At 50.0% G+C, this 19,877-nt stretch overlaps 1 protein-coding gene across 2 annotated transcripts in view; it reads right to left on the bottom strand.

Annotated features, from left to right (window-relative positions):
* The window catches only part of Kcnab1 (potassium voltage-gated channel subfamily A regulatory beta subunit 1), a 312,155-nt gene that overhangs the window by 79,581 nt on the left and 212,697 nt on the right, over window positions 1–19,877 (bottom strand). For both annotated transcript variants that reach the window (XM_076867430.1, XM_076867429.2), the window contains exon 2: window positions 17,689–17,732. In XM_076867430.1, the coding sequence (XP_076723545.1) occupies window positions 17,689–17,732 (44 nt within the window). The remainder of the gene's footprint in view (window positions 1–17,688; window positions 17,733–19,877) is intronic.

Raw genomic sequence — 19,877 nt, 5'->3', positions numbered from 1 at the left:
GATGTGAGGTTGCTCTCCTGTGACGCTTGGGTAATTCTCCTGAGATGGTTGTTATAAAAAGAGCAAGCCTGGCCCCTCCTACTTTCTCTGCTTCTGTCTGAGATAGAATTGCTTTTGTATTTCTATACATCCTCCTGCCCAGGGGTGCCACTATCCACAGCCCTCATAAGAGGCCAAGCCCATGCTGTCCAACCTACACCCAGCTCCACCTAATCTTGGGAGTGACCCTGCAAAACTGTGAGCTAAATCAACCTCCTTTCCTTCATATGAAGCCCTCCTTAGGTATTTTGTTACAGTAATGAAAACCTAGTAAGTTCTGTAACAGGGTCCACTTCATGCTTTGAAGCACCCTTACTGCTCTGCCATTGCAACTTATTTTGAAACTGACTTGGTTTTTCCCCCTTCTCTTCTTCCTCTCTCCCCTCCCTACCCTTGGGGGAAGCAAGATTACCCTTCCTGCCATCCTAGGCCGAGTTATCTGTCCTTGAGCACATACCCACCACAGCAGTGAAGTACCTCAGACTTCGGGACGGCGCTGGAAGATGTAAGGGCCACCAGAAGATGACGACCCCTGACAGGGCACACCTGGAACACAGCCTTCAAGGCCCCTCTTTCAAAGCTCCCTAACAGGAACAGTCACAGCTCTGGGACAGGAGTCCCCCGTGTCCCTCTTTGCTAACACAACAGTAAAACTTCTTTTTTCCTTTTCCTCAATCGTGTCCCCTTTCTTGGATTGGCATGGGGGACAAGGACTGAGTCTCCGGTGACGGTTCCATACCTCCTCCTTAGTTCAGTAAACCTGGGGCTTGTCCCTCCTTTCCCCGACTTGATTTTGTTCAGGTGGGCTGCCTCTCTGGCCTTCGAGGCTTTCTGTGCTGTGGTTTATAGACTTTGTATTTTTATTAGAGAGAAGCAGAGGCAGGGATTTTGCCTTGCACAGCTCTGACACCCACAGCCCTAGAACAGAGGTGGCCTTAGCAGGTGGCTGGTAAGCATGGGGAGGTGAGTTTTCTTGCCCCGTCCACTGTCCTGAGCCGTCAGACACGGGGATGATTTCCATGAACACAACAGAGGAGAGCTCTCCTCAACCCTCTTCAGTTTTCTGGTCTCCAGATGATGGAGATGTTTCTCCTGTCCAGGGCACCCACCCTGCCCAGCGCCCCCCTGGAGAAGAGCTGGGGAAGGTCCTCTTCCTGGTGGCCAGGCCTCTGGTGAGGAGGGCTAGGTAATAGGGTGGGCAGGCCTACCTGCCCAGGAAGGGTTCCACCCTCCTGCTGGAGAAGGCTGGAGTGCAGCTTCTGGACGGAGAAGGGGGCTCTGCCACTGTGGCTTTATTCTCTACCCACCCCCAGCCCCAGAAGAGCTAAGGTGGTTCATTAGTTAATATGATTCTCAGAAAAACCCTCTGTGACAATTAATCACCTTTCTGCCTCTAATGAGGACATGCCTTCCTGAAACCTGGGAAGGGGTGTGACTATTTCACCATGAAATCTCCAATTAGTGGGTGTTACAAGATTGTTTTACTAATCTGACACTTGTTATTTCTAACCTATAGACGCAGAAGGGGCACACACACAGCTGTGGAGCTGAGATGGTGTCTTCTGATGGAACCTCTTGAGTCACCAGGAAACACCTGCTTTGAAAACCCCTTGGCTCCTGGAGTACACCCGCCACGGAGCAGGAAAATGGCTGATGGAACATGAACAAGGAAAGAAAACTGCCTGCTGCACACATGTGCATGCGCAATCAGACATGCACACACATACTCACACACGCACACACTCATACACATGCGCACCCTGATCTTGGTTACTTAGCTCCTTGGGGCCTGAGAGGGAAGCTGCTTCCTGCTCACTCATTTGGGAAGCATGCTTGTCATTTAAGCGACCTCCTTGCTGGAGTACGAGGCAGTGTTTAGACACTTAGGTGTCGCCGTGTTCACACATGACATCGCCACAGGGCAGTTTTCAGAACCAGGCCACTGACACTGCTGTGGCACGGCTGACTGAACTGTGGGCTCTTGAACTTGGCCGTCCTCTGTTCTGTCTGGGATTGTGATGGGCTCTAGCACTGCCTTTCCTCTGTTCTTCCGCCTCCCCTGCCGTGCACGCTGCTCCTCCGCCTTTCCTGGTCTCTCAGGACCTCAACACTGGTCAACGCCCTGGGAAACGTCCCTTGACTTGGGTTGGAGTCACTTCTGCGGACAGGCACAGCAGCTCACCTCACCTCTCAGGAGGAAGAGCCCTGCAGCTGGGAACCGGGAGGTGGGCTTGCTCAGCCCATCTGAGGACCTGAAGTCTGAACAGCCAGAGGGGAGGAGGTGAGGTGCAGGGGCCATGGGGCCAGATCACCTGGGCTCACATCAGTCATCGGAGGACCCGGGAGAGGCCAAGGATGAGTCCCTCTGATTTTTCTCTTATTTATTTTTGTGTATACTTGGATCTGTGCAGGGCCTTGCCCATGGTGAGCAGATGCTCCACCACTGAGCTACACCTCAGGCCTTGATCTTCTTTTAAAAGGATATTGCTCTGGTGTTAAGGACAGACCAAGGCTGAAACAGGCCACGGTTCCGAGGTGACTGTGGGTGAGACACACTGTGGTTTGATCCCAGGTGGTGATAGGGAGGACAGGGAGGTGGGGGTGACTGCATTTGGATAGATTTTGAAGGAGAGGGCTAGGACTTGCTGATTAAGCAGATGTGGGGCAGAGAGAAGAGGAGTCTCCAACACAGGGTTAGAGTGCAGGGAGAATGGGCAGCCAGTTCAACTGCTTTCATACGGACTGGTGGACTTTAAGTTTTGTAGACAGGACATGTGAATACAGTCAAGGTTGACCACAAGTGGTTATATTGAGAAATTTTTGATTTAGAGGCATTTAGGGACATCTGGAGTGTCCCAGGAGCTTTACGTGTTGACCTGGCCCCTCACCAGACCAATGAAACCATATTCTCTGGAAGGGACCCCAGCTGGAGTATTTTCAAAGCTCCTCAGACAATTGTAAAAGCAGCCAAGGTTGAGACCACAGTGCTGGGCCTCCTCCTGCTGGGGCACCTCCTCCTTGTCTTCCCACCCCGACTGGCCTCTTCTTGCTCAATTGCTGCTGTCCCCATTTTATAGAGGTGACTTGCCCAATATTCCAGTAACTAGAAATGGCTGAATGGGAGCTTCACTAACCCCAGCAAACCAGCTGCCCATCTGACCTCCACTTGCAGGACACCATGCAGAGGGTAGTTCTTTCAATAACAGATCAAAACCAACAGAAGCCAAATCCTCAGCCATCTGGCCGAGGGAAGTCTGGTGGTGGGGTTGGATGTACAGACAGATGACAGAGGCGAGGAGCTGTCCCCTCTACCCCTTGAAGGGCATGGAACTGGGGCACCTTCTGTGGGGGGCAGGGGCAGTCAGGCAGCCCCCTGCTCATCAGTGGTGGTAATAACAATTCATTTGCAGGATTTTTTGGAGGATTCGGTGAAATTTGGCAGTGCTTGAGTCTCTACCATAGCACCCACTTGAATTCCCAGTCTCGCCTCTGTGAGTTTTAAGCTCTCTTGGGAGCTGCGCTCTGAGGGTCTGATTCTGTGGATCTGAGGTCCAGCCAGCTCATCTGTGTATCCAACAAACATCCCAGGTGATCTGGAGGACAATGACCCATGGAGCAATCGAGCCGCGGCCACAGGAGAGAAACTGGATGCAGCCCTGGGCCTGGGCTCCTGAGACTCGCCTGAGGCTGTCCGCTCTGCAAACGGTGCTGGGGCCTCAGCCTCCTGGTCAGCTTCCCATCTGCCAATGTTCTCCACGAGCCTGGCCCTTATTTTTGGAAGCAAGCTGCAGCCTTATCTTTCATTTTTGGCTTCTAGTGTGTTACTAATGAGCATCTGGCCAGAGTTAACAAATATGATAACAACTCAGCCTTTTGAAAAAAAAAAATTTAACTTTGATTATCTTTTCCTTCAAGAACCAGTAATGTCACCCAGACTGTCTGGGGGAGAGGTGGGGCTCTCCCACACCTGGGCTTTACAAAAGTGCTTGATATGGCAATAACACCAGGCAGGGCAGTGGTATAGGCCACAAGAAATGACAGTGTGCCTCTGGGGTAGGTGACATATAGGCAGTATTGCCATCTACAGGTAAAGGACACACACACATACACTTTTTTAAAAGGACTAAATGTCATTTTAAAACCCTTTCCACAGCTTATGCTTTCTGCATAAATAAGTACACAGTAAAATAGGGAACTATGGCCAGATGAGGAGGAACTCTCAGCATGTGCCATCTTTTCTAGGGTCTTCTCGGTTGGGGCTATAGTCAGTGCTGATGCTCACCAGACCCCTGGAGATCTGAATGACTCCACCTAGCTTCCAGACCAGGAAGCCAGGTGGTGAAGAGGTGGCCCGACACAGCGCGTTGGTTGTGGACTGTCCAAAGCTGCGTCTCTCCATAGCTCTGTGCTGCCTTCTGGTGCTGAAGGGCCACCTGTCCTGTGCTCCTGCCCAGTGGTGTGGCCGAGTGTTTGCTCCAATGGCTGCTGCAGGGATCTTCCTGAGTCCTCTCCTCTGCCAAATGCCTCGCCCACTGAAACGTCCTTCCCTGTGACACGCTTTATAACTCTTTCTGCTCCAAACCTCCTATCTGGGAACGAAGAACAACACTTGTTGCCTGTCCTCTGGCCACCTCCCAGCTCAGAGATTGTCTCCGCTCCACCTGCAACCAGGATTGTCTGGGATCTTGTCACCTGGAGCAGGGTTTCCAGCCTCATGCAAGAGCCATCATCACCACGTGAGGCCCTCGAACCCTGCAGAGCTGGAGCCAGGGCCGGAGCCAGGCAGCAGCAGGATGCAACCCCTAAGAGAGGGATCCTGGGTAGCCTGTCCTGGGCACAGAGGGCAGAGCGTGACCAGGCCAGGCAGGGTGAGGGTTAAGTGGCCCGACTGACAGACAGCTCTTCATGAACCTTAGAGAGAAAGTGCAAACATTTGATGCTTTCTTTCCTTCTTAGATTTAAAGGGTTTCCTATTAGGTGTCAAGGGACGCTGCTAGCTCCATCTTGTTTTGTTTCTGGGCAAACCTACTGGGACATTCTGTTGTTCCTTTATTTATCTGATCAACACAATCCAAGACAAGCTGTGGCATCGGAAATGGGATGAAGGGCTGGGCGTGAAATCTTGGACTGTTCAAGAGGTAGTTTCCAGGGATAAAGCAGATTGCAAATGTTGATTTGGGAATGAAATTTCTGCACACAAAATCTCCCCCGACCCAGCAACAACCTGCTCTGCACATGTGGATGGCAGAATTCCTGACGCATGGTACATACATCCTGGCTTGGTCCCCTTCAATTTCCTTATGAGGGCATCACACCTGGTTGGATCCAGTTGGCACCTCCGTATTATTGAAGTGAATGTTATTACTTTGATAATCAGAAGCAAAAGTTATTCCTTAAAATAAATCCTTTTTCCCAGAAAATCCAAACCCAAACAGCATTTCAACAAATCTCAGATCTTCCTACATCCTGAGTGTGAAGAGGAGGTGGTGTTGATATTTTGCTAGCATTTTGTCCTAAGTTTCTTGGCCATAGTTCCTCTTATTTTATTTTCTTGTGTCGACACTTAAGTATTGAGAATTCTTTCTTACAATGAAGTTTCCGGGTCACAGAAAGCCAGCGTTGATCAATGAGGAGACTTAGGCTTTGAGGGACTCTGGTCAGGGTCCAGCAAGGTGGTCAGAATGGAATCAGAACCACCATGGGCCTCGGGGACGGAGGGCAACTTCCGATTCTCAGCAATTCAAGTATTTCGGTATCTTCTAAGGTGGGATTAATGACTAGTATTGAAATTCCCCCTGTGATCTCTTAGCATAGTGCTGAAATAGAGTTTGTGCTCAAATTCTTTCTTTTTGGATTTATCTTTTCCTTTCCACAGCAAGTTGCTATGAATAGGAACTCTCTGGGAAAACACTGCTGTTGAGAAGTTTGAAAGTCGGTGTGACCTCCTTTACATTTTCTTCCATCTTTGAAAGTTTATGTCAAATATTCACTGTGCAGAGAGACAGATATATTTGATAGTTCAGTGAGTTGTTCTGCCCCGAACAGTAATAATTTTGGATAACTCTGTGTGTAAAAAACACAGCCTGTGTTCACAGAGCTGACAGGATCTGCGAGGAAATAAATTTTAATTTCATGGTAGGGCAAAGAAACTTTGTAGAAGAAACAAGAAGGAAAATACATTGTGAAAATGAATGAACACTGCCTTGCAGCAGTCCTTGCAATGTCTCTCTCTTGAGCTAGGAACTTCATTGTTTAGGATATTAAGTATCATTAAGGAAAGCTCAAAGTAGGAGCACAAAATGATTTTTGCACTTTAAAAATACATTTATTTAGTTGTAGATGAACACACAGTATCTTTATTTATTTTTATGTGGTGCTGAGGATCAAACCCACTGCCTCACACATGAGAGGCAAGCACTTTACCACTGGGCTACAGCCCCAGCCCTGATTTTTACACTTTTTGACTAAAAAGTTTTTTCAAAGATAGAAGATAAAACTGAGGGAACATATAAGGGATCATTTCACAAAAATTATAAAAGTAAAAACCAGTTCCCAACCATATTATAATCAAATTAACTCAGTTTACCTAAAGATGTATGAATTTATATGTAAGGATTAGCTAACTTCATCTGTGCCCAATGGACATCAACTGTTAAGGATCTCAGCTTAAAAAGAATTTTATTTTCCTAATGGGAAGGTCATAGCTGTGTTGAGTGGATGAATGTTTTTGTGCTAGGTATGGAAGGATGCCTAGACTCTCTTTTTATGCACTGATCCTTTTCTATTTCTAAAGAATAGAGATATCATTTTCACTAATTATATGTAGAAACTCAACATGTCAAAGAAGAAATTGCACCAATCCTAAGTCAGAAAACCACATCCATCTATTTTCTTCTTAGGAGATTCCATTTAACCCATGCTCCATGTAGCTATTCTCCTTTGGAGTGACTTATTACACCAGCATTTTTATAATGGTATAGGAGAGGCAGAATAGCCCCCTGGGGGTCTGGAGGAGCTTCCACTGTCAGGACACTGATGTCCCCAGTCCCACAAAGGTGTAGAGATGAGGGCGTGTAAACCAGTATACGGACAGAGTAAAGTTTCCTAAGATACCAAATAGAAAATCATCCAGAAGTGTAACTGACTAGAGGCATCAAAAGACACAAATGCTATATTTTCATTGTCACAGTCCTTTGGATCATTCTCAACCACAAAAAGCAGGATTTCTTGATATATTTCCAAAACTAACAGCTGGGAACAAGCATGTCATCCCCAGAGGCTGTGTAAGACCTGGCATGTTGGGGACACTCCTGGAGTGTCTTATGAGTGAGTAAACTCGAGAACCACGGAGGGGGAAGGAGAGCAACAGAAGAATGTTCAATGGACTTGCTTATCTCCTGTGGAGCCTCCTCAAATTCGTGGCTGGAAACGCCTTAGTCAGAAGGAATTGCCTGTGGTCTCTATTTGAGTTCGTGGGCTGGGAATCACCAGCCACACGTCCAAGCACACACTGGAAGAACATCTGGAGTGCTGGAAGGTGGGCCTGGATGCCGGGAGCCGTTGTGGCAAAATGACAGCAGTATTTACTGTCTTACAGCAGCGATGGCATCAGTTTCTCCTGCTGGCACAGAGGCCTGACTGTGGGAAGCAAAGTGGTCCTAAAGGCAATTCCTGGGGCTCAAAGCTCCCTGCCTGATGAGCGTGCACAGCCACGGTGAAGAACATCTACCAGAGATCTGGCGTGCACCCTGCATGATGGTTCATGAGGTCAGGCAGGATGCAGAGCCCAGGGACCCCACCAGGAGGACAGGGTCTGCTGCTTGCTCATCACTGTCTCTCCAATAAAACTCAGTTTTGCAGCCCAACCACCAGCCAGGTCTGTAATTATTTCTTTTATTTTCCAACAACCACTAAGGGTAGATTTTCTAATTTCCTTTCAAATATGCTGGAAATCAAGTGCACAAGACTTAGTTCTCTTTGCACTGAAATGGATAAGGACACCCGCTCATAGCACGGTCCTGAGAATTGAAGAAGAGGATGAGGATGCCAGCTTCTCTTTCTAGAACTTTCATTGTGCCAGGCACTGTGACATGCACTTTACAGACATTAATTGGCTCATTTAGAACTCATGAGCACTCTGAGTTCCAAGCAGTGAGCACAAGTTCTAAGCAGTGAGCTCAGTGGTTGACGAGCAGGAAGGGCATCCGGAAAAGGAGACTCCACAGCCCCACAGCCCCACCATCTCCTCAGTGCATGGCCATATCCACAGCAGCCGGCATGCAAGAACTCACCGAGTGTCACCTTTCCTCTCATCCCTAGAGAGAGAACATCTGAAGCAGCACAGGTTCTGTGGAAGACTAGGGACTTTTCCAGAGACCTTGGTGAAAGTCAAAGTCACTGGTAGAATGAACCAATTCTGGGGACCCCAACTATCTTCACAAATAAAGCTCAGGACAATTTATTATTCATCAGGGATTATTCTGAAGTGACACGTGGAGAGTGGTGAAAAGATCAAAACACTAAAAAAATCTAAAATTCTTGATTTTTTTTTTTTTTTTTTGGTACCAGGGATTGAATCCAGGGGTGGTTAACCATTGAGCCACATCCCCAACCTTTTTTTTTTTTTTCTCCCAACCCTTTTTATTTTTTATTTAGAGAAAGGGTCTTGCTAAGTTGCTTAGGACTTCTCTAAGTTGCTGAGGCTGGCCTTGAACTTGTGATCCTCCTGCGTCAACCTTCTAAGCTGCTGGGATTGCAGGTGTGTGCCATTGTGCCTGGCAAAATTCTTGGGGATCAAAAATAAATGGAAAGCTGACACCTCACCTGCCACTTGCTTCTTGCCCTGGTCACCAAAGTGGCCTGTGCCCCACTCTGACTGGGCCTCCTGCAGGCTGCGTGGGGAGCAAGGTGCTCTCGGGTGCTCCAGGCTCCACAGTGGGCTCAGCCACTGATGAGCAAGCAACTGCCCTCATCAGCCGCACGGGAAGCCAGTTTGGACTCCTTGTCCAGGCCAGGGATCCTGAGCACTGGCTCAAGAAGCAGGACCCTGCAGGGAGCCCAGGCACCACCCACCAGGTGGCTGGTCTGAGGAAAGGCCCAGCACAGGGACTTTTAACAGTTCCCCATGTAACTGCAACGGCACCCAGAGTTGACCACTGGCCCGAGCAGTGGGTCAAGTGGTCATAAGATTAGACTCACTTCCTCTCTGAGCTCCCAGTACAACAAGAAGCTTCAGAGTGTGGGAAGAGAGACAGTAAGTTCTGGGCCCAGCAGGGGAAGAACTAGTCACACTGGAAGTCGAAGGTGGCCTTGACCCCAGACTGGGCACCTCACAGGGCCTTCCGCCTGACCGCACGGCTGCACACTACTCCTTCCAGATGCTCTCTCTGGTGCTTTGCCCTTCATTTTATAAGCACCATGACCTTCTGCGAAGATCCCGGTGCAGGGAATGACTGTAACAAAAATAGCTCAGTGGAAATAGAAAAAGGGGGAATAAAAGAGTATCAGCAGCCTCATTTTCTGGGACAAGATTACAAGGGCCACCAGAGCGGCTAGAGCAGGGTGCAAGTGACAAGCAGCCGTTTGAGGGAGGCAGGAGAGAATTTCCCCCTCGGAGCTGGGTGGGATGGCCAGGTTCACAGAGGTCTGAAAGGTTGGTGGACGTCCAGCTGGAGGGGTACCGGATCTTTACTGTTCCTACGTATAGAATGAACTATGGCCACCTGGGTTTTGCACTGACAGGGGCTCACGCCTATGGCACCCCTATTCAAGTAGAAGGACAGAGACATCCCAAAGACAGACACTGATGCATTTTGGTCTCCCCCGTCACCGTTCCCTTCCCTTAGCTGAGGTAGCTGAGAATCTACCATTTTCCTCGCGTGGCTCCAGTCTGGCATTTGGCAGAGTGACGTTATCAGCTTCCAATCCCTCCGAATGGAACCTCATTCAAGTTCCACTGGTATAGAAATTACATTTGGCTTCCTGGACATCACAAATCCCAAGCATAAGCCCTCATTTTAAAACATGCATTCAACATGCATTGACTGTCAGACGGAACAGCAGAAAATGTCGCTGGGTGGAAATATCAGAAGACCACAGTGACGCATGAAAAATAGACGAAATGCTCACAAGAGGCCCTAAGGGAGCTGACCTTGCTCATATCCAAATATGTGCATTAAAGGTCCGGTCATTGGTCCCAGGTGCTATCTCCTCACTTAGGAAATACTATTGAGCCCCCTCTACTGCCCCAGAACCAGGCTGGTTTTCAGGGTCAAGATGCAAGTGATAACACCGTCTCTGTTCTGGAGCCCACGGGCAGTGGGAAAGGCAGACGAGTACTGAGTCCAGGCAGCATATAGTCCAGGGCCTGATGGGCCACTGCCGCTGAAAGGGACTGCAGGAGCTGGGCCTCCAGCCCAGACCCGGTGAGACGCTAGGAGGAAGCCCAGCAGCAAGGGACACACCCGTGGCTTCCCTCGCCTGCCCCTCCTCCAGTGGCACTGTCCCCACCTCACCTCCAGCCTCTCTCTGCTCTCCTTCTCCGTGGCACCCTTATAATTGCTCTTTTCCTTGCTTCCTCCTTACGGGCTGCTTCCTACCCGCCTTGCCCTTCAGCACCTTTCCTCCAGGAAGGCGCCTACGACTCCCCAACTCTAGCTTAGGGAGCACATGTGTGGGTTCCCACAGCACCTAAGCTTCTCAGCATCCAAACACTGATGCTCACTCACTCACCCCACCAGTGAGCACAGGGTGACGTCTCCCTGTTCCTGGAGCTGATGATCTAGCAGGAGGCAGGTCAGACCCAAAACGGCATCAGCAGCAAACATGATTTTAAAATGCAGGGTGTCCTCTGGGACACGATGCCCTCACACCAGGTCCAGCCTGAGCCAGGTCCCCGTGGCAGGCTGTGTGTGAGGCTCTGGGCCAGATCCCAGCTCAATATCCGCCATATCTTTGGGCATCCATGAAAACACCAAAGACCAAGAAGAGCATCAGGGCCTGAGCTTGAGGGGACCATTGAGTCTGTTGCAGTTTCTAACCTCAAGAACTCTCCCAAGAGGCAGGTAGCCCCTGGACTGGAGGAAGCCATGTGTGTGCGCGGGTTGTTGACAAAGCCTCTCCGTTCAGACCCTTCTCTTAGTCTCTGCAGGTTCTCTTCAGAGCTCTAGCTCTGACACTCTGGAATAACAGGTGGCCATTCCTGCCCTTGGCTATACCTTTGCTCCTAATGGACTCCTGTGAGCAGAGGTGTGCGGTCAACGGCCACTGGGGATTCTCGTGGCAATCACGTGGCCAGCAATTCTTAAGAAGTATCTCAGCCATTAAACCTCCACTTAACATCCATTTTGTAAAAATACCAGCGCCTGCTTAAGTGTATGCACTGTGGCATTTATTCAACTTAGACTTTCCAGGAAGAGTGACAAGCCTAAGACTCTGGGGTGTGTTTAATATTCATGCACCACTTAAATTCTGTGGGTATTTTGGTCTTAAGATAGTTCATGCTGTTGGCGTTATGCAGAAAAATTGCAAAACTCTTTAAGGAAAGAGATGGCACTTTTAAAATGGTCTCTCCAGTGTCTGGAGGCACTTTATAAATACTGAGGCCTGTGTTGCTATAAAAGGTGAGGAGGCTCCTTTACAGCGGCCTTAGCAACAAACATGGGAATCACGAAGGGTGTCATAAAAAGAATGCCATCCATGTTAAATATTTAATGTCATGTTCTCCTGGTGTCAAAATATTTAGCACAGTGAGAGCATCTCGGAGGAAGAGGGAGATGAGCCAGGAGTACATTCTGCACAGAAGCAACGCAATCAAGAGAGGCCCCAGCTTATTTTTGAGAGTCCTGCTTTTTCTCTAGAAGGTGGTCTCCATTGGGGGACCACAGAGCAAGCCTGGATTAGCTGGTAGGAGCCAAATGGTGGGGCGAGAATCAACTCAAGCTGCCTGCTGCTGTTGGCTCGGGAGAAGTCCCCAGGCAGACCTTGGGGAGGTTCAGTGCAGTGGAAATCCTCCAGCTCAAGGTGCAGGGTCTGCAGATAGCGGCCACCAAGTGACAGGAGGCTGCAGGTACCTGGCTTAGCAGGTGGCAGTTCAGCACTCTCCATCTCCTGCCACCTGGTCAGAACAGGAGCTCCCACCCTGATCCTGCTCCCGCCTACCAGTGCAGCCCCTTAGGAACATCTGCGCCAAGAGGGCCACGTTCAGAAGGCTTGGTGGGGCTGGTTATTGGCAACTTTAAAAGCCACAGGTGATTTCAGTGTGCAGCTGGAGTTGAGGAAAGGTAGTGTGGGTTCTCCAAGCTGTAAAATACTTTAGGCTCCTTCCAGGACAAGGACAAGGATGAGGAGGAGGCTGGCCTGTGCTGCCTGAAGGAACAGAACCCCAGGGTGGAGTGAGCCTGCCCTGCGGCAGGTACAGCCTCGAGGTACGTGGAGAGCAGGTGGAGGCTTGGTGCTCTCTCTGCTGGTGCCTAGATCCAGACCACACCCTATCTGCCAGTTATTCCCTCAGTAAACATTCAAGAACCTACTGTGTGCCAGATACTGTGATTTGCTAGAGGTAGAACAGGTGTGTAGAAAAAAACCAGGCTGTCTCTGCTTTCCGATAGGCAGGTGTCCCAAACCTATCCCAACATTGTCCTCTGTATTCCCAGCTGACCTCAGTGGCAGCCACAGATGCACCCTTGGAAGTTCTTGGGTCTGTGCTGGCAGCCTAGAGTCTTTTCTGAACTCCCGTGTTCTGCCCATGTTTGGAGCTGGGAAGGCGCAGGCTTTTCACTACCCCCAACAGTGTGAGTCCCGTGTGTGCTCCCACAGCTTCCTCTAGCAGTCCTGCCTGCGGGATTTCAGCTGGGCCACCTCCATGTCCTGTCCAGGAGCCTGGCCCTTCTGCTTGGGAGACTTCCTGTTCTGCGCTGCAGGTCGACGATCCTGTCTGTTTTTCCTTCTCTGTCTCACCATCACCTCACCTCTGAGGGATATAACTCTCCTATCTTTGTTCTCAAAGCTTCCCCTCTAAGCAGCTTCACACTGTGGCCAGAAAATAATGCTAACACGTTTGACCACGTCCCAGTCCTGATCCAAGCTGAGTGGCACTTCATTTATGAAAGCAAGGTTTCAAAACTTCTTGGCAGAGGACACCATCCCCACCCCCGGCAATATAAAGCACTAAAAAAGACGACGTAGCCATGAGAAGACACAGAGGAGACTTAAAACATAGACAAGTGAAAAAGCCACTTGCATATGCTTTAAATTTTAGAGGCTGCAGCTGGGCCAGATCCCAGCTCAATATCCGCCATATCTTTGGGCATCCATGAAAACACCAAAGACCAAGAAGAGCATCAGGGCCTGAGCTCAAACTACACAGGAAGGAGAACTGTGGAGGTGGGAGAAGATCCCTGGTTTCTAGAGCCCAGGGGAGGGAAGGATGGGTAGGCAGAGCATGTGGGGGCAGCAGGACCCATGATACCATCATGGCAGGTACCTGCCGTGACCCACTTGTCCCAGCCCCATAATGCACAGCGGGATTGAACCCCAGTGCAAACCGTGGGCTTTGGGTGGTGTGTCAATGTGGATCCTTGATTGTCACCAACGCCCCACATTGGTTTGCTCTGGTGGGGATGCTGTGCTTGTGTGGGGGATGGGCATTATGGAAACTGCACTTTTTGCTCAGTTTTGCTGTGTCCCTGAAATAGCTCTTTAAAAAGATTATTGTTAAAAATTTGCAATATGAAGAAAAAGTAGAGCTATGTTGACAGAAGCTGTGGGAGGGAAGGAAGAGGGTAGAGAAGGTGGAGCCCTGCCCTGCCTCCTGCTCGCCCTTCCCAAGAGTTTGGGACCTAAGACTCAGGGGAATGGAGCCCCAGGGGTCGAGCTAAGCGCCTCAGCAAGGCCTTGCTTCCCCTCCAGCCTCCCTTCCCACCACCCAGCACTTGCCCTCACGTGTCCTGTACACACCACTGGTTTCCAAGTCCCCTCCACAGGGTCTCCCTCTAGGCATGGCATGTGGCGCTGCCAGTCTGGGGGCTTTTCCCTCCCTTTGCACTCCTTCAAACCTAGGTCCAGGGTGCCTCCCCCATGGAGCCACCCCAAGTCCCCCAGGAGCTGTCCCTATGCTGGGTTCACCCATGCTCTCCACTGTGGCATCTGCCAAACACACTGCCCACTGGTTTTGCCTGCTGATCATCCCCACTGCACTGTGAATGAGTGGAGGGCAGGGTTCCTGCCATCTTCCTCTCAAGATCCTCTGTAAACTAGCACAGTGCCGGGCCTCACAAATGTTTGCTTAAGAAGGAATGAACAGCTGGGTGTGGTGGTGCATGCCTGTAATCCCAGAGACTTGGAGGCTGAGGCAGGAAGATGGCAAGTTGAAAGCCAACCTCAGCAACTTAGTGAGACTAACCCTGACGCCCATCTCCCCCCCCCCCCCCAAAAAAAAAACAAAGGAAAAGAAGGAAAGAAAAAGCAAGCAAGCAAGCAAGCAAACTGGGAAGTGCACAGAGTTCCTAGTTTCTCCTCCGGTATGGAAGGATGCCAGAATTGCCACCTTTAACCCTGACCTTTGAAGTTTTTGTAGATGTCTCTGGTCTTTCAATTGCCTGGAGGTCTTGCTATTGTGGCTGTGGTGCTGGAGATCAAGCCCAGGGCTTCACTATGCCAGCAGGTCTGTGCTGTGCTGGTCTCCAGCCTTGCCGGGTGGTTCCACCACTTCATTTCAGCTCCAGCTGAACCAGGGGCATGACTGAACTGACACCAGGGCCTCTGCAGTGAACAGGCTCCACCTGGACTGGACAGCTGGGGTCTGCGGAGCCTGACATGATCTAAGGCTGAGTATTGTGTCTTTGGCTTACAGAGGCGGCTCAGGAATGTTCCCAGAAGAGCGCTCGGTCATGCCCTGACCTATTCTCAGCAGTGTCAGAGTGTGGCGGGCAGGCTCGGGACACCTGAAACTCCTGCCAGGATCAGGGCGCGCTGCTGCCCAGGAACCATCACACGCCCCAGCTCACCCCTTGCATTGAACAAAAATGACACACTGTGGTAGGCCCCTGGGACTCGTTGACACAAGGCACTTGGGGACCCCTGAACTTGTCAGTGGTAGGCGCTTTGGTCTTGAGTTTTCCATGTAGTATCGACTGAACTATTTTCCACCACGGTTACCAACTCTAAGACAATTGCTCAATGAACTTTGTTGATTTCTCTACTTATATATTTTTATTTCTTAATTTATATTTGAATTTCTTAATGATTTCTATTTTTCTCATTTACTATATTTTAAATTTATATTTATAGGTAGTTTCTTTCAATAATGAGTACAGAGTAATTATTTACCATAAAGCCTGTTCTTAAAAAAATGTAGGGAAAAATTGTTCCTGATAAGGAATCTCTGGGGTCTTTCCAATTCTACTAAATACTAACAGGATCAGAGCCATAAACTAAGCAAATGTCAAATTATCTTAGACTTGGGGAGAGCAAAGGCCATGGTCACCTCCCAGGTCCCACCGGTAGGAAGAAGCCCTCCGCATCCCTCATACCAGCCCCGACGCATCTTCAGGACCCCACGTGGCACCCCTACACACACCCCTCCCTGGAGTTGAGTCTTCTCTTTGTCTCTTCAGCCCTTTTTGCCACATTGGCCATCCAGTGACCCTTGTTGGTGCCTGCTTCCCACCTCTGCACCCCAGCCACCCCTTAAATGTCCTCAGCACCACAGCGGAACCCTGGGCCACCTCCCTTTTCCAATTGCCCCTCTCCAGTGTGCTCATTCCAGCAACCCTTGGCCCCTGCAGGACGCCTTGGTCCTAGCCACTTGCCACTGCCCCACTGCGTCTTTGTCTTGCTCCTGGCTCATTTTTCCTGGCTGTCATCCTCATTCCCCTCCCAAGTGACATCCAAGGTCCACCATTGCAATAAGCCCTTCCAACGCCCTCAGCTTCTTTCCTTCCTCCTTCCTACCTTATAAAACCCCACCTGGACCTGCGCAGCTGCACCTGGCAGAGAAACCCCACAACCACGGTATGGTCTCACTGCACCTCCCTTAACCTTAAGCAGGACTTCCAGGTCATCTAGCCACCATGATGCATCCCCTGGGTGACTCGCCCCTCTGCTCTCTCCTCTCCTCTCCCTTCCAACTTCCAGGGCTCTCTTTCCCCCTCACTAACTCTGACAACCTTGCTTCTGATGACCACTGGGAACATGGTGGCCAGAAGAGACAGCCTCCATGCCATCAGCACCCCCAGGCCCCAGCTGGCCTCAGAATCTGTGCTCTCTGCCTTCTTTGCCCGCTCTAGCTGTGCTCGGTCCCTACTCCTCAGTCTGCTTTTAGGAGGAGTGGCCTCCATGATGTGCACCTGACAGTCCATTCTCAGCCCCTGTCTTGCTAGATTTAGGAGCAGCACTTTGCAGTCCTGGGCCCTCCATCTTCCCGGGGCTCCAGGACTTCCTTCTCTCCTGATTCTCCCCACACTAGTTTCAGTTTACTTTGCCGGCTCATCCTCCTTTCCCCAGTTGTTCAGAGTTGGAAATCTGGGGCCTCGGATCACCTGCCTCACTTATCTAAGCTAAGCTCCCTCTTAGAGTTCTTGTCTCAGCTCATCACGACTTAAGAGAGCATCCACACGTTAATGACTCTGAATTTGCATGTTTGTCCCAGATTCCTTCTAAATTCCAGATTCATATGTCCATTTACCTATTTGACAACTTTTCATGGCTAATAGGCGTCTCAAATTTAATATGTCCACAGTGGATCTGGTCTCTCTCCTCCCTAGCCCCTCCTTTTCTTCCGCATCTCATCTGCTAGGTTTTAATAGTTCAGTTCAGTCTTGGACGAGGCTCCACCCTTCCTGGTGCTCAGGCAGGACATCTCAGAGCCTCCTTTGATTCTCTCCCCTTTCACACAGACCCCAGCAGAACACCTCCCAGCCCCCACAGAGGTCTCCGTGAGCTGGCCACTTCTCACATATCCCCAGAGGCTGCCCTAGCCCAGGCTTTCTTGGGCTGCAGGTACAGTCCCTGTGCTGTTGGGTTCCGATGCCCAGGCCAACTCTGCCCAGGTCTGGGGGATCCAGATGCCTCAGGTCCCCCATGTACTTAGACTTCCCCATGTCAGTCACCCTATGCTCTCACAGCTGCCATCTCCAGTGGGCCTCTTCTTTCAATATTTTCATTTTCTGTGAGGAATAACATTTTATTTTATTTTATTTTTTTGCAGTGGTGTGGATGGAATCCAGGGCCTGGCACACGTAGGCAAGAGTTCTCACTGAGCTATGTCCTCAGCTCTAGGAATAAAATATTGTATTGATGAATATATGTGAACGGGCACATATGTATGTATCTCACCTTGCCCCCCGTATTTATAAAAGTATATAAAATACATAATGATATAGGAAAACAAGTCAGGTAAAGGAAAAATATCATGGATAGAAAAAATTCAGGTGAGCTGAGGGGTTGCTGGGGAGCAGAGAGGTGTACCCAGGGGTCCTTCGTTCCACTGGGTGGGGAGGTCTGCAGAGGGGAGGGTCCTTCTGGGCAGGGGAGGTGGGCAGTGCTGTCCAGGAAGCCTCCCTGTGCCTAGACCCACTGAGCCACGATCACCCTGACCACTCCCCAGCCTCCCACCTTCCAGCCACCCATCGAGACTCCCCGGGGACTTACCAAGACCCAAGCAAGAAACTCTGAGTCCTGATTTTCCAAGATTCCTAGAATGAAAAGAAAAAGCAGCACTTGGTCATTGCTCCTCAGGTGGAACCTTGCAGCCCATCCATGAACATACTATGCTCCGTGTCCAGGCAGGGGAGAGGCAGAGCCCCTGTGGCCTGGGGAGGCAGCTGCCTTTCCAACTGGCAAACTTGAGATCTGCCAGGCTCAGCACAAGGACCAAGCATCCTCCACTTTTCAGTCCCAAATGGTCTCTTTTCCAACTTGTTCTCTGCCCTTCTAGAATGTGAGTTCTTCCAGGACAAGACACTTTCCCACCAACCTCCCAGCACCCTCATGGAGACTGACACACAGCTGGCCCTTCCTAGATGCCCATGGCCCACGACTGACAAAGTGACCTTCAAACCCAGCACTGTGTCCAGAGGAGAGCCCACAGCACTCTGGGATCCCCCAGCCCGGATTCTACTTTTTAAACACCAGGTGACATAAAGTGACCACAGGGAGGTCAACAGTGCCTTTCAAAACGAGTCTCCTTTTCCTCCTCAACAGTTTTGTTTTCATCCCAAAAAGCTTATCGAGAAAAAGAAGCACATTTTTCTTTCTACTGGCACCCATTTGCCTTTCCACCTGAGGAATCCAGATTCGGCCCGTTGTTCTGTCTTTTGACCGACACGTGGCAGAAGACAACAAATTGGGAGGGAGGAGATGGCTCCCAGAAGCAGCCTGGGGTCCAGTCAAAGAGGCACAGCTCAACATTTTTGACCTGGGGATAGTGCCTCCCTATTCTGGGGTCGGACACACTTTTCCTCCTGCTGTCCCTTCGGCAAAGCCCACGGGCCTTCCAGCCAGCGGTGCTGAGGCAGGTTGGCAGCCTGAGAGTGTGTGATCAGTACACTCGCCTGCACTACGCTTTTTTCTCCTGCTTACAGTGGCTGTCCTTAAACTGCCACTGAAGCCACACATGTAATTTCATAGTGCAGTCAAAAGTGCATTGTGATGCAAAGGATTGGAGGACCTGGGGTTTTGACCCACGGTCACAAGGGGCCAGAGGCCTTGGGAACCAGCTGTCCTTTTCCTGGGGCTCAGTTTCTTCAACAGTAAGACGGGGTAGCAATGCCTGGCATGGCATCCCCACTGAGGGGCAGGATGTGTCGTTGTGTGCTGGCATGTGACGTAGTAAACAAACAGGAGGAGGAGTGCTTCTTGGTGGCATCCTACTCTGAGACCCCCCCCCCCCAACAGATGTGTTGCTAAATTCCCCAAATTCATGGATTTTTCCCACTGCAAGATAACTGTTGTGTAAGAAATATGTGAGGAATGTCTAAGCTACTAAGTAGGAGGGAAAGAATTGGACTCTGTGAAAATGCTTTTCATAAGACATTGTGCTTTCTGCAGATTCTCAGAAATCCACAGGTTGTGCAACCAGAAGACCTTTCTTTGTAGTCTAAACGTCTACTGATGTTAAGATAGGAATCTAGAGAAAAAGCTCTATAGTGGGGAGAATAAAAAAGACCAAATCAAAACCAAAACAAAGTACAGTATCAGTGAATGGCAGTGTTGAACTAGAGATGTTTAGCATGGAGGAGTCTCTAAGTCTCCCTGAGAGGCCAGACTGTCCCAGCATGCCATGTGCTGTGATTGATAGAAAGGAGCAAGGTGCAGTCCTTCCCCCCCGGGAAACCTCAAGTCCAACAAGGGACAGCCTTGGGGTGTGTCCCACGGGGAGATCTTTGGGAGCACATAGCCGTGGGGAGCTGCACAGGTTTGTATTTGCCCGAGTTCACGCTTGTCATGAGGAAAAGGGACATAATAAGGATTTTCACGCAATTCTAATATCTTTCAGTCATTATGAGAACAACAGGGAGGAGCAACTGGGTGCAGAACCCCACAGAGGGAGACAGTCCGGAGGTGAAGGCTTTAGACTCAAGAGGTTTTTCTAACAAACTAAACAAAGCAAGCTTGTGTCAGAGGGTACTTAGGAGGAACAGCTCAGCACCTATTTGCCCTATTTTTCTGTGATAGTGACTTCAGACAATCATGATCACTCAGCTGTGGGTTTGGAAGACTGGACTTGAGAATTCAGCAAAAATGACTGCAAAGCAGCGAGAACTAGATAAACGTGGCCTTCTCCCCAGCCCCCACTGCTGTTTAAATATGCAGGTCCGCTTTTCTGGAGCAAAAGCCTG

This window comes from Callospermophilus lateralis, chromosome 10 (genome assembly GCF_048772815.1).
Source record: "Callospermophilus lateralis isolate mCalLat2 chromosome 10, mCalLat2.hap1, whole genome shotgun sequence".
Classification (NCBI taxonomy): domain Eukaryota; kingdom Metazoa; phylum Chordata; class Mammalia; order Rodentia; family Sciuridae; genus Callospermophilus; species Callospermophilus lateralis.
The sequence above is the reverse complement of the archived record's forward strand: the minus strand, read 5'-3'. Positions and strand labels throughout refer to the sequence as shown.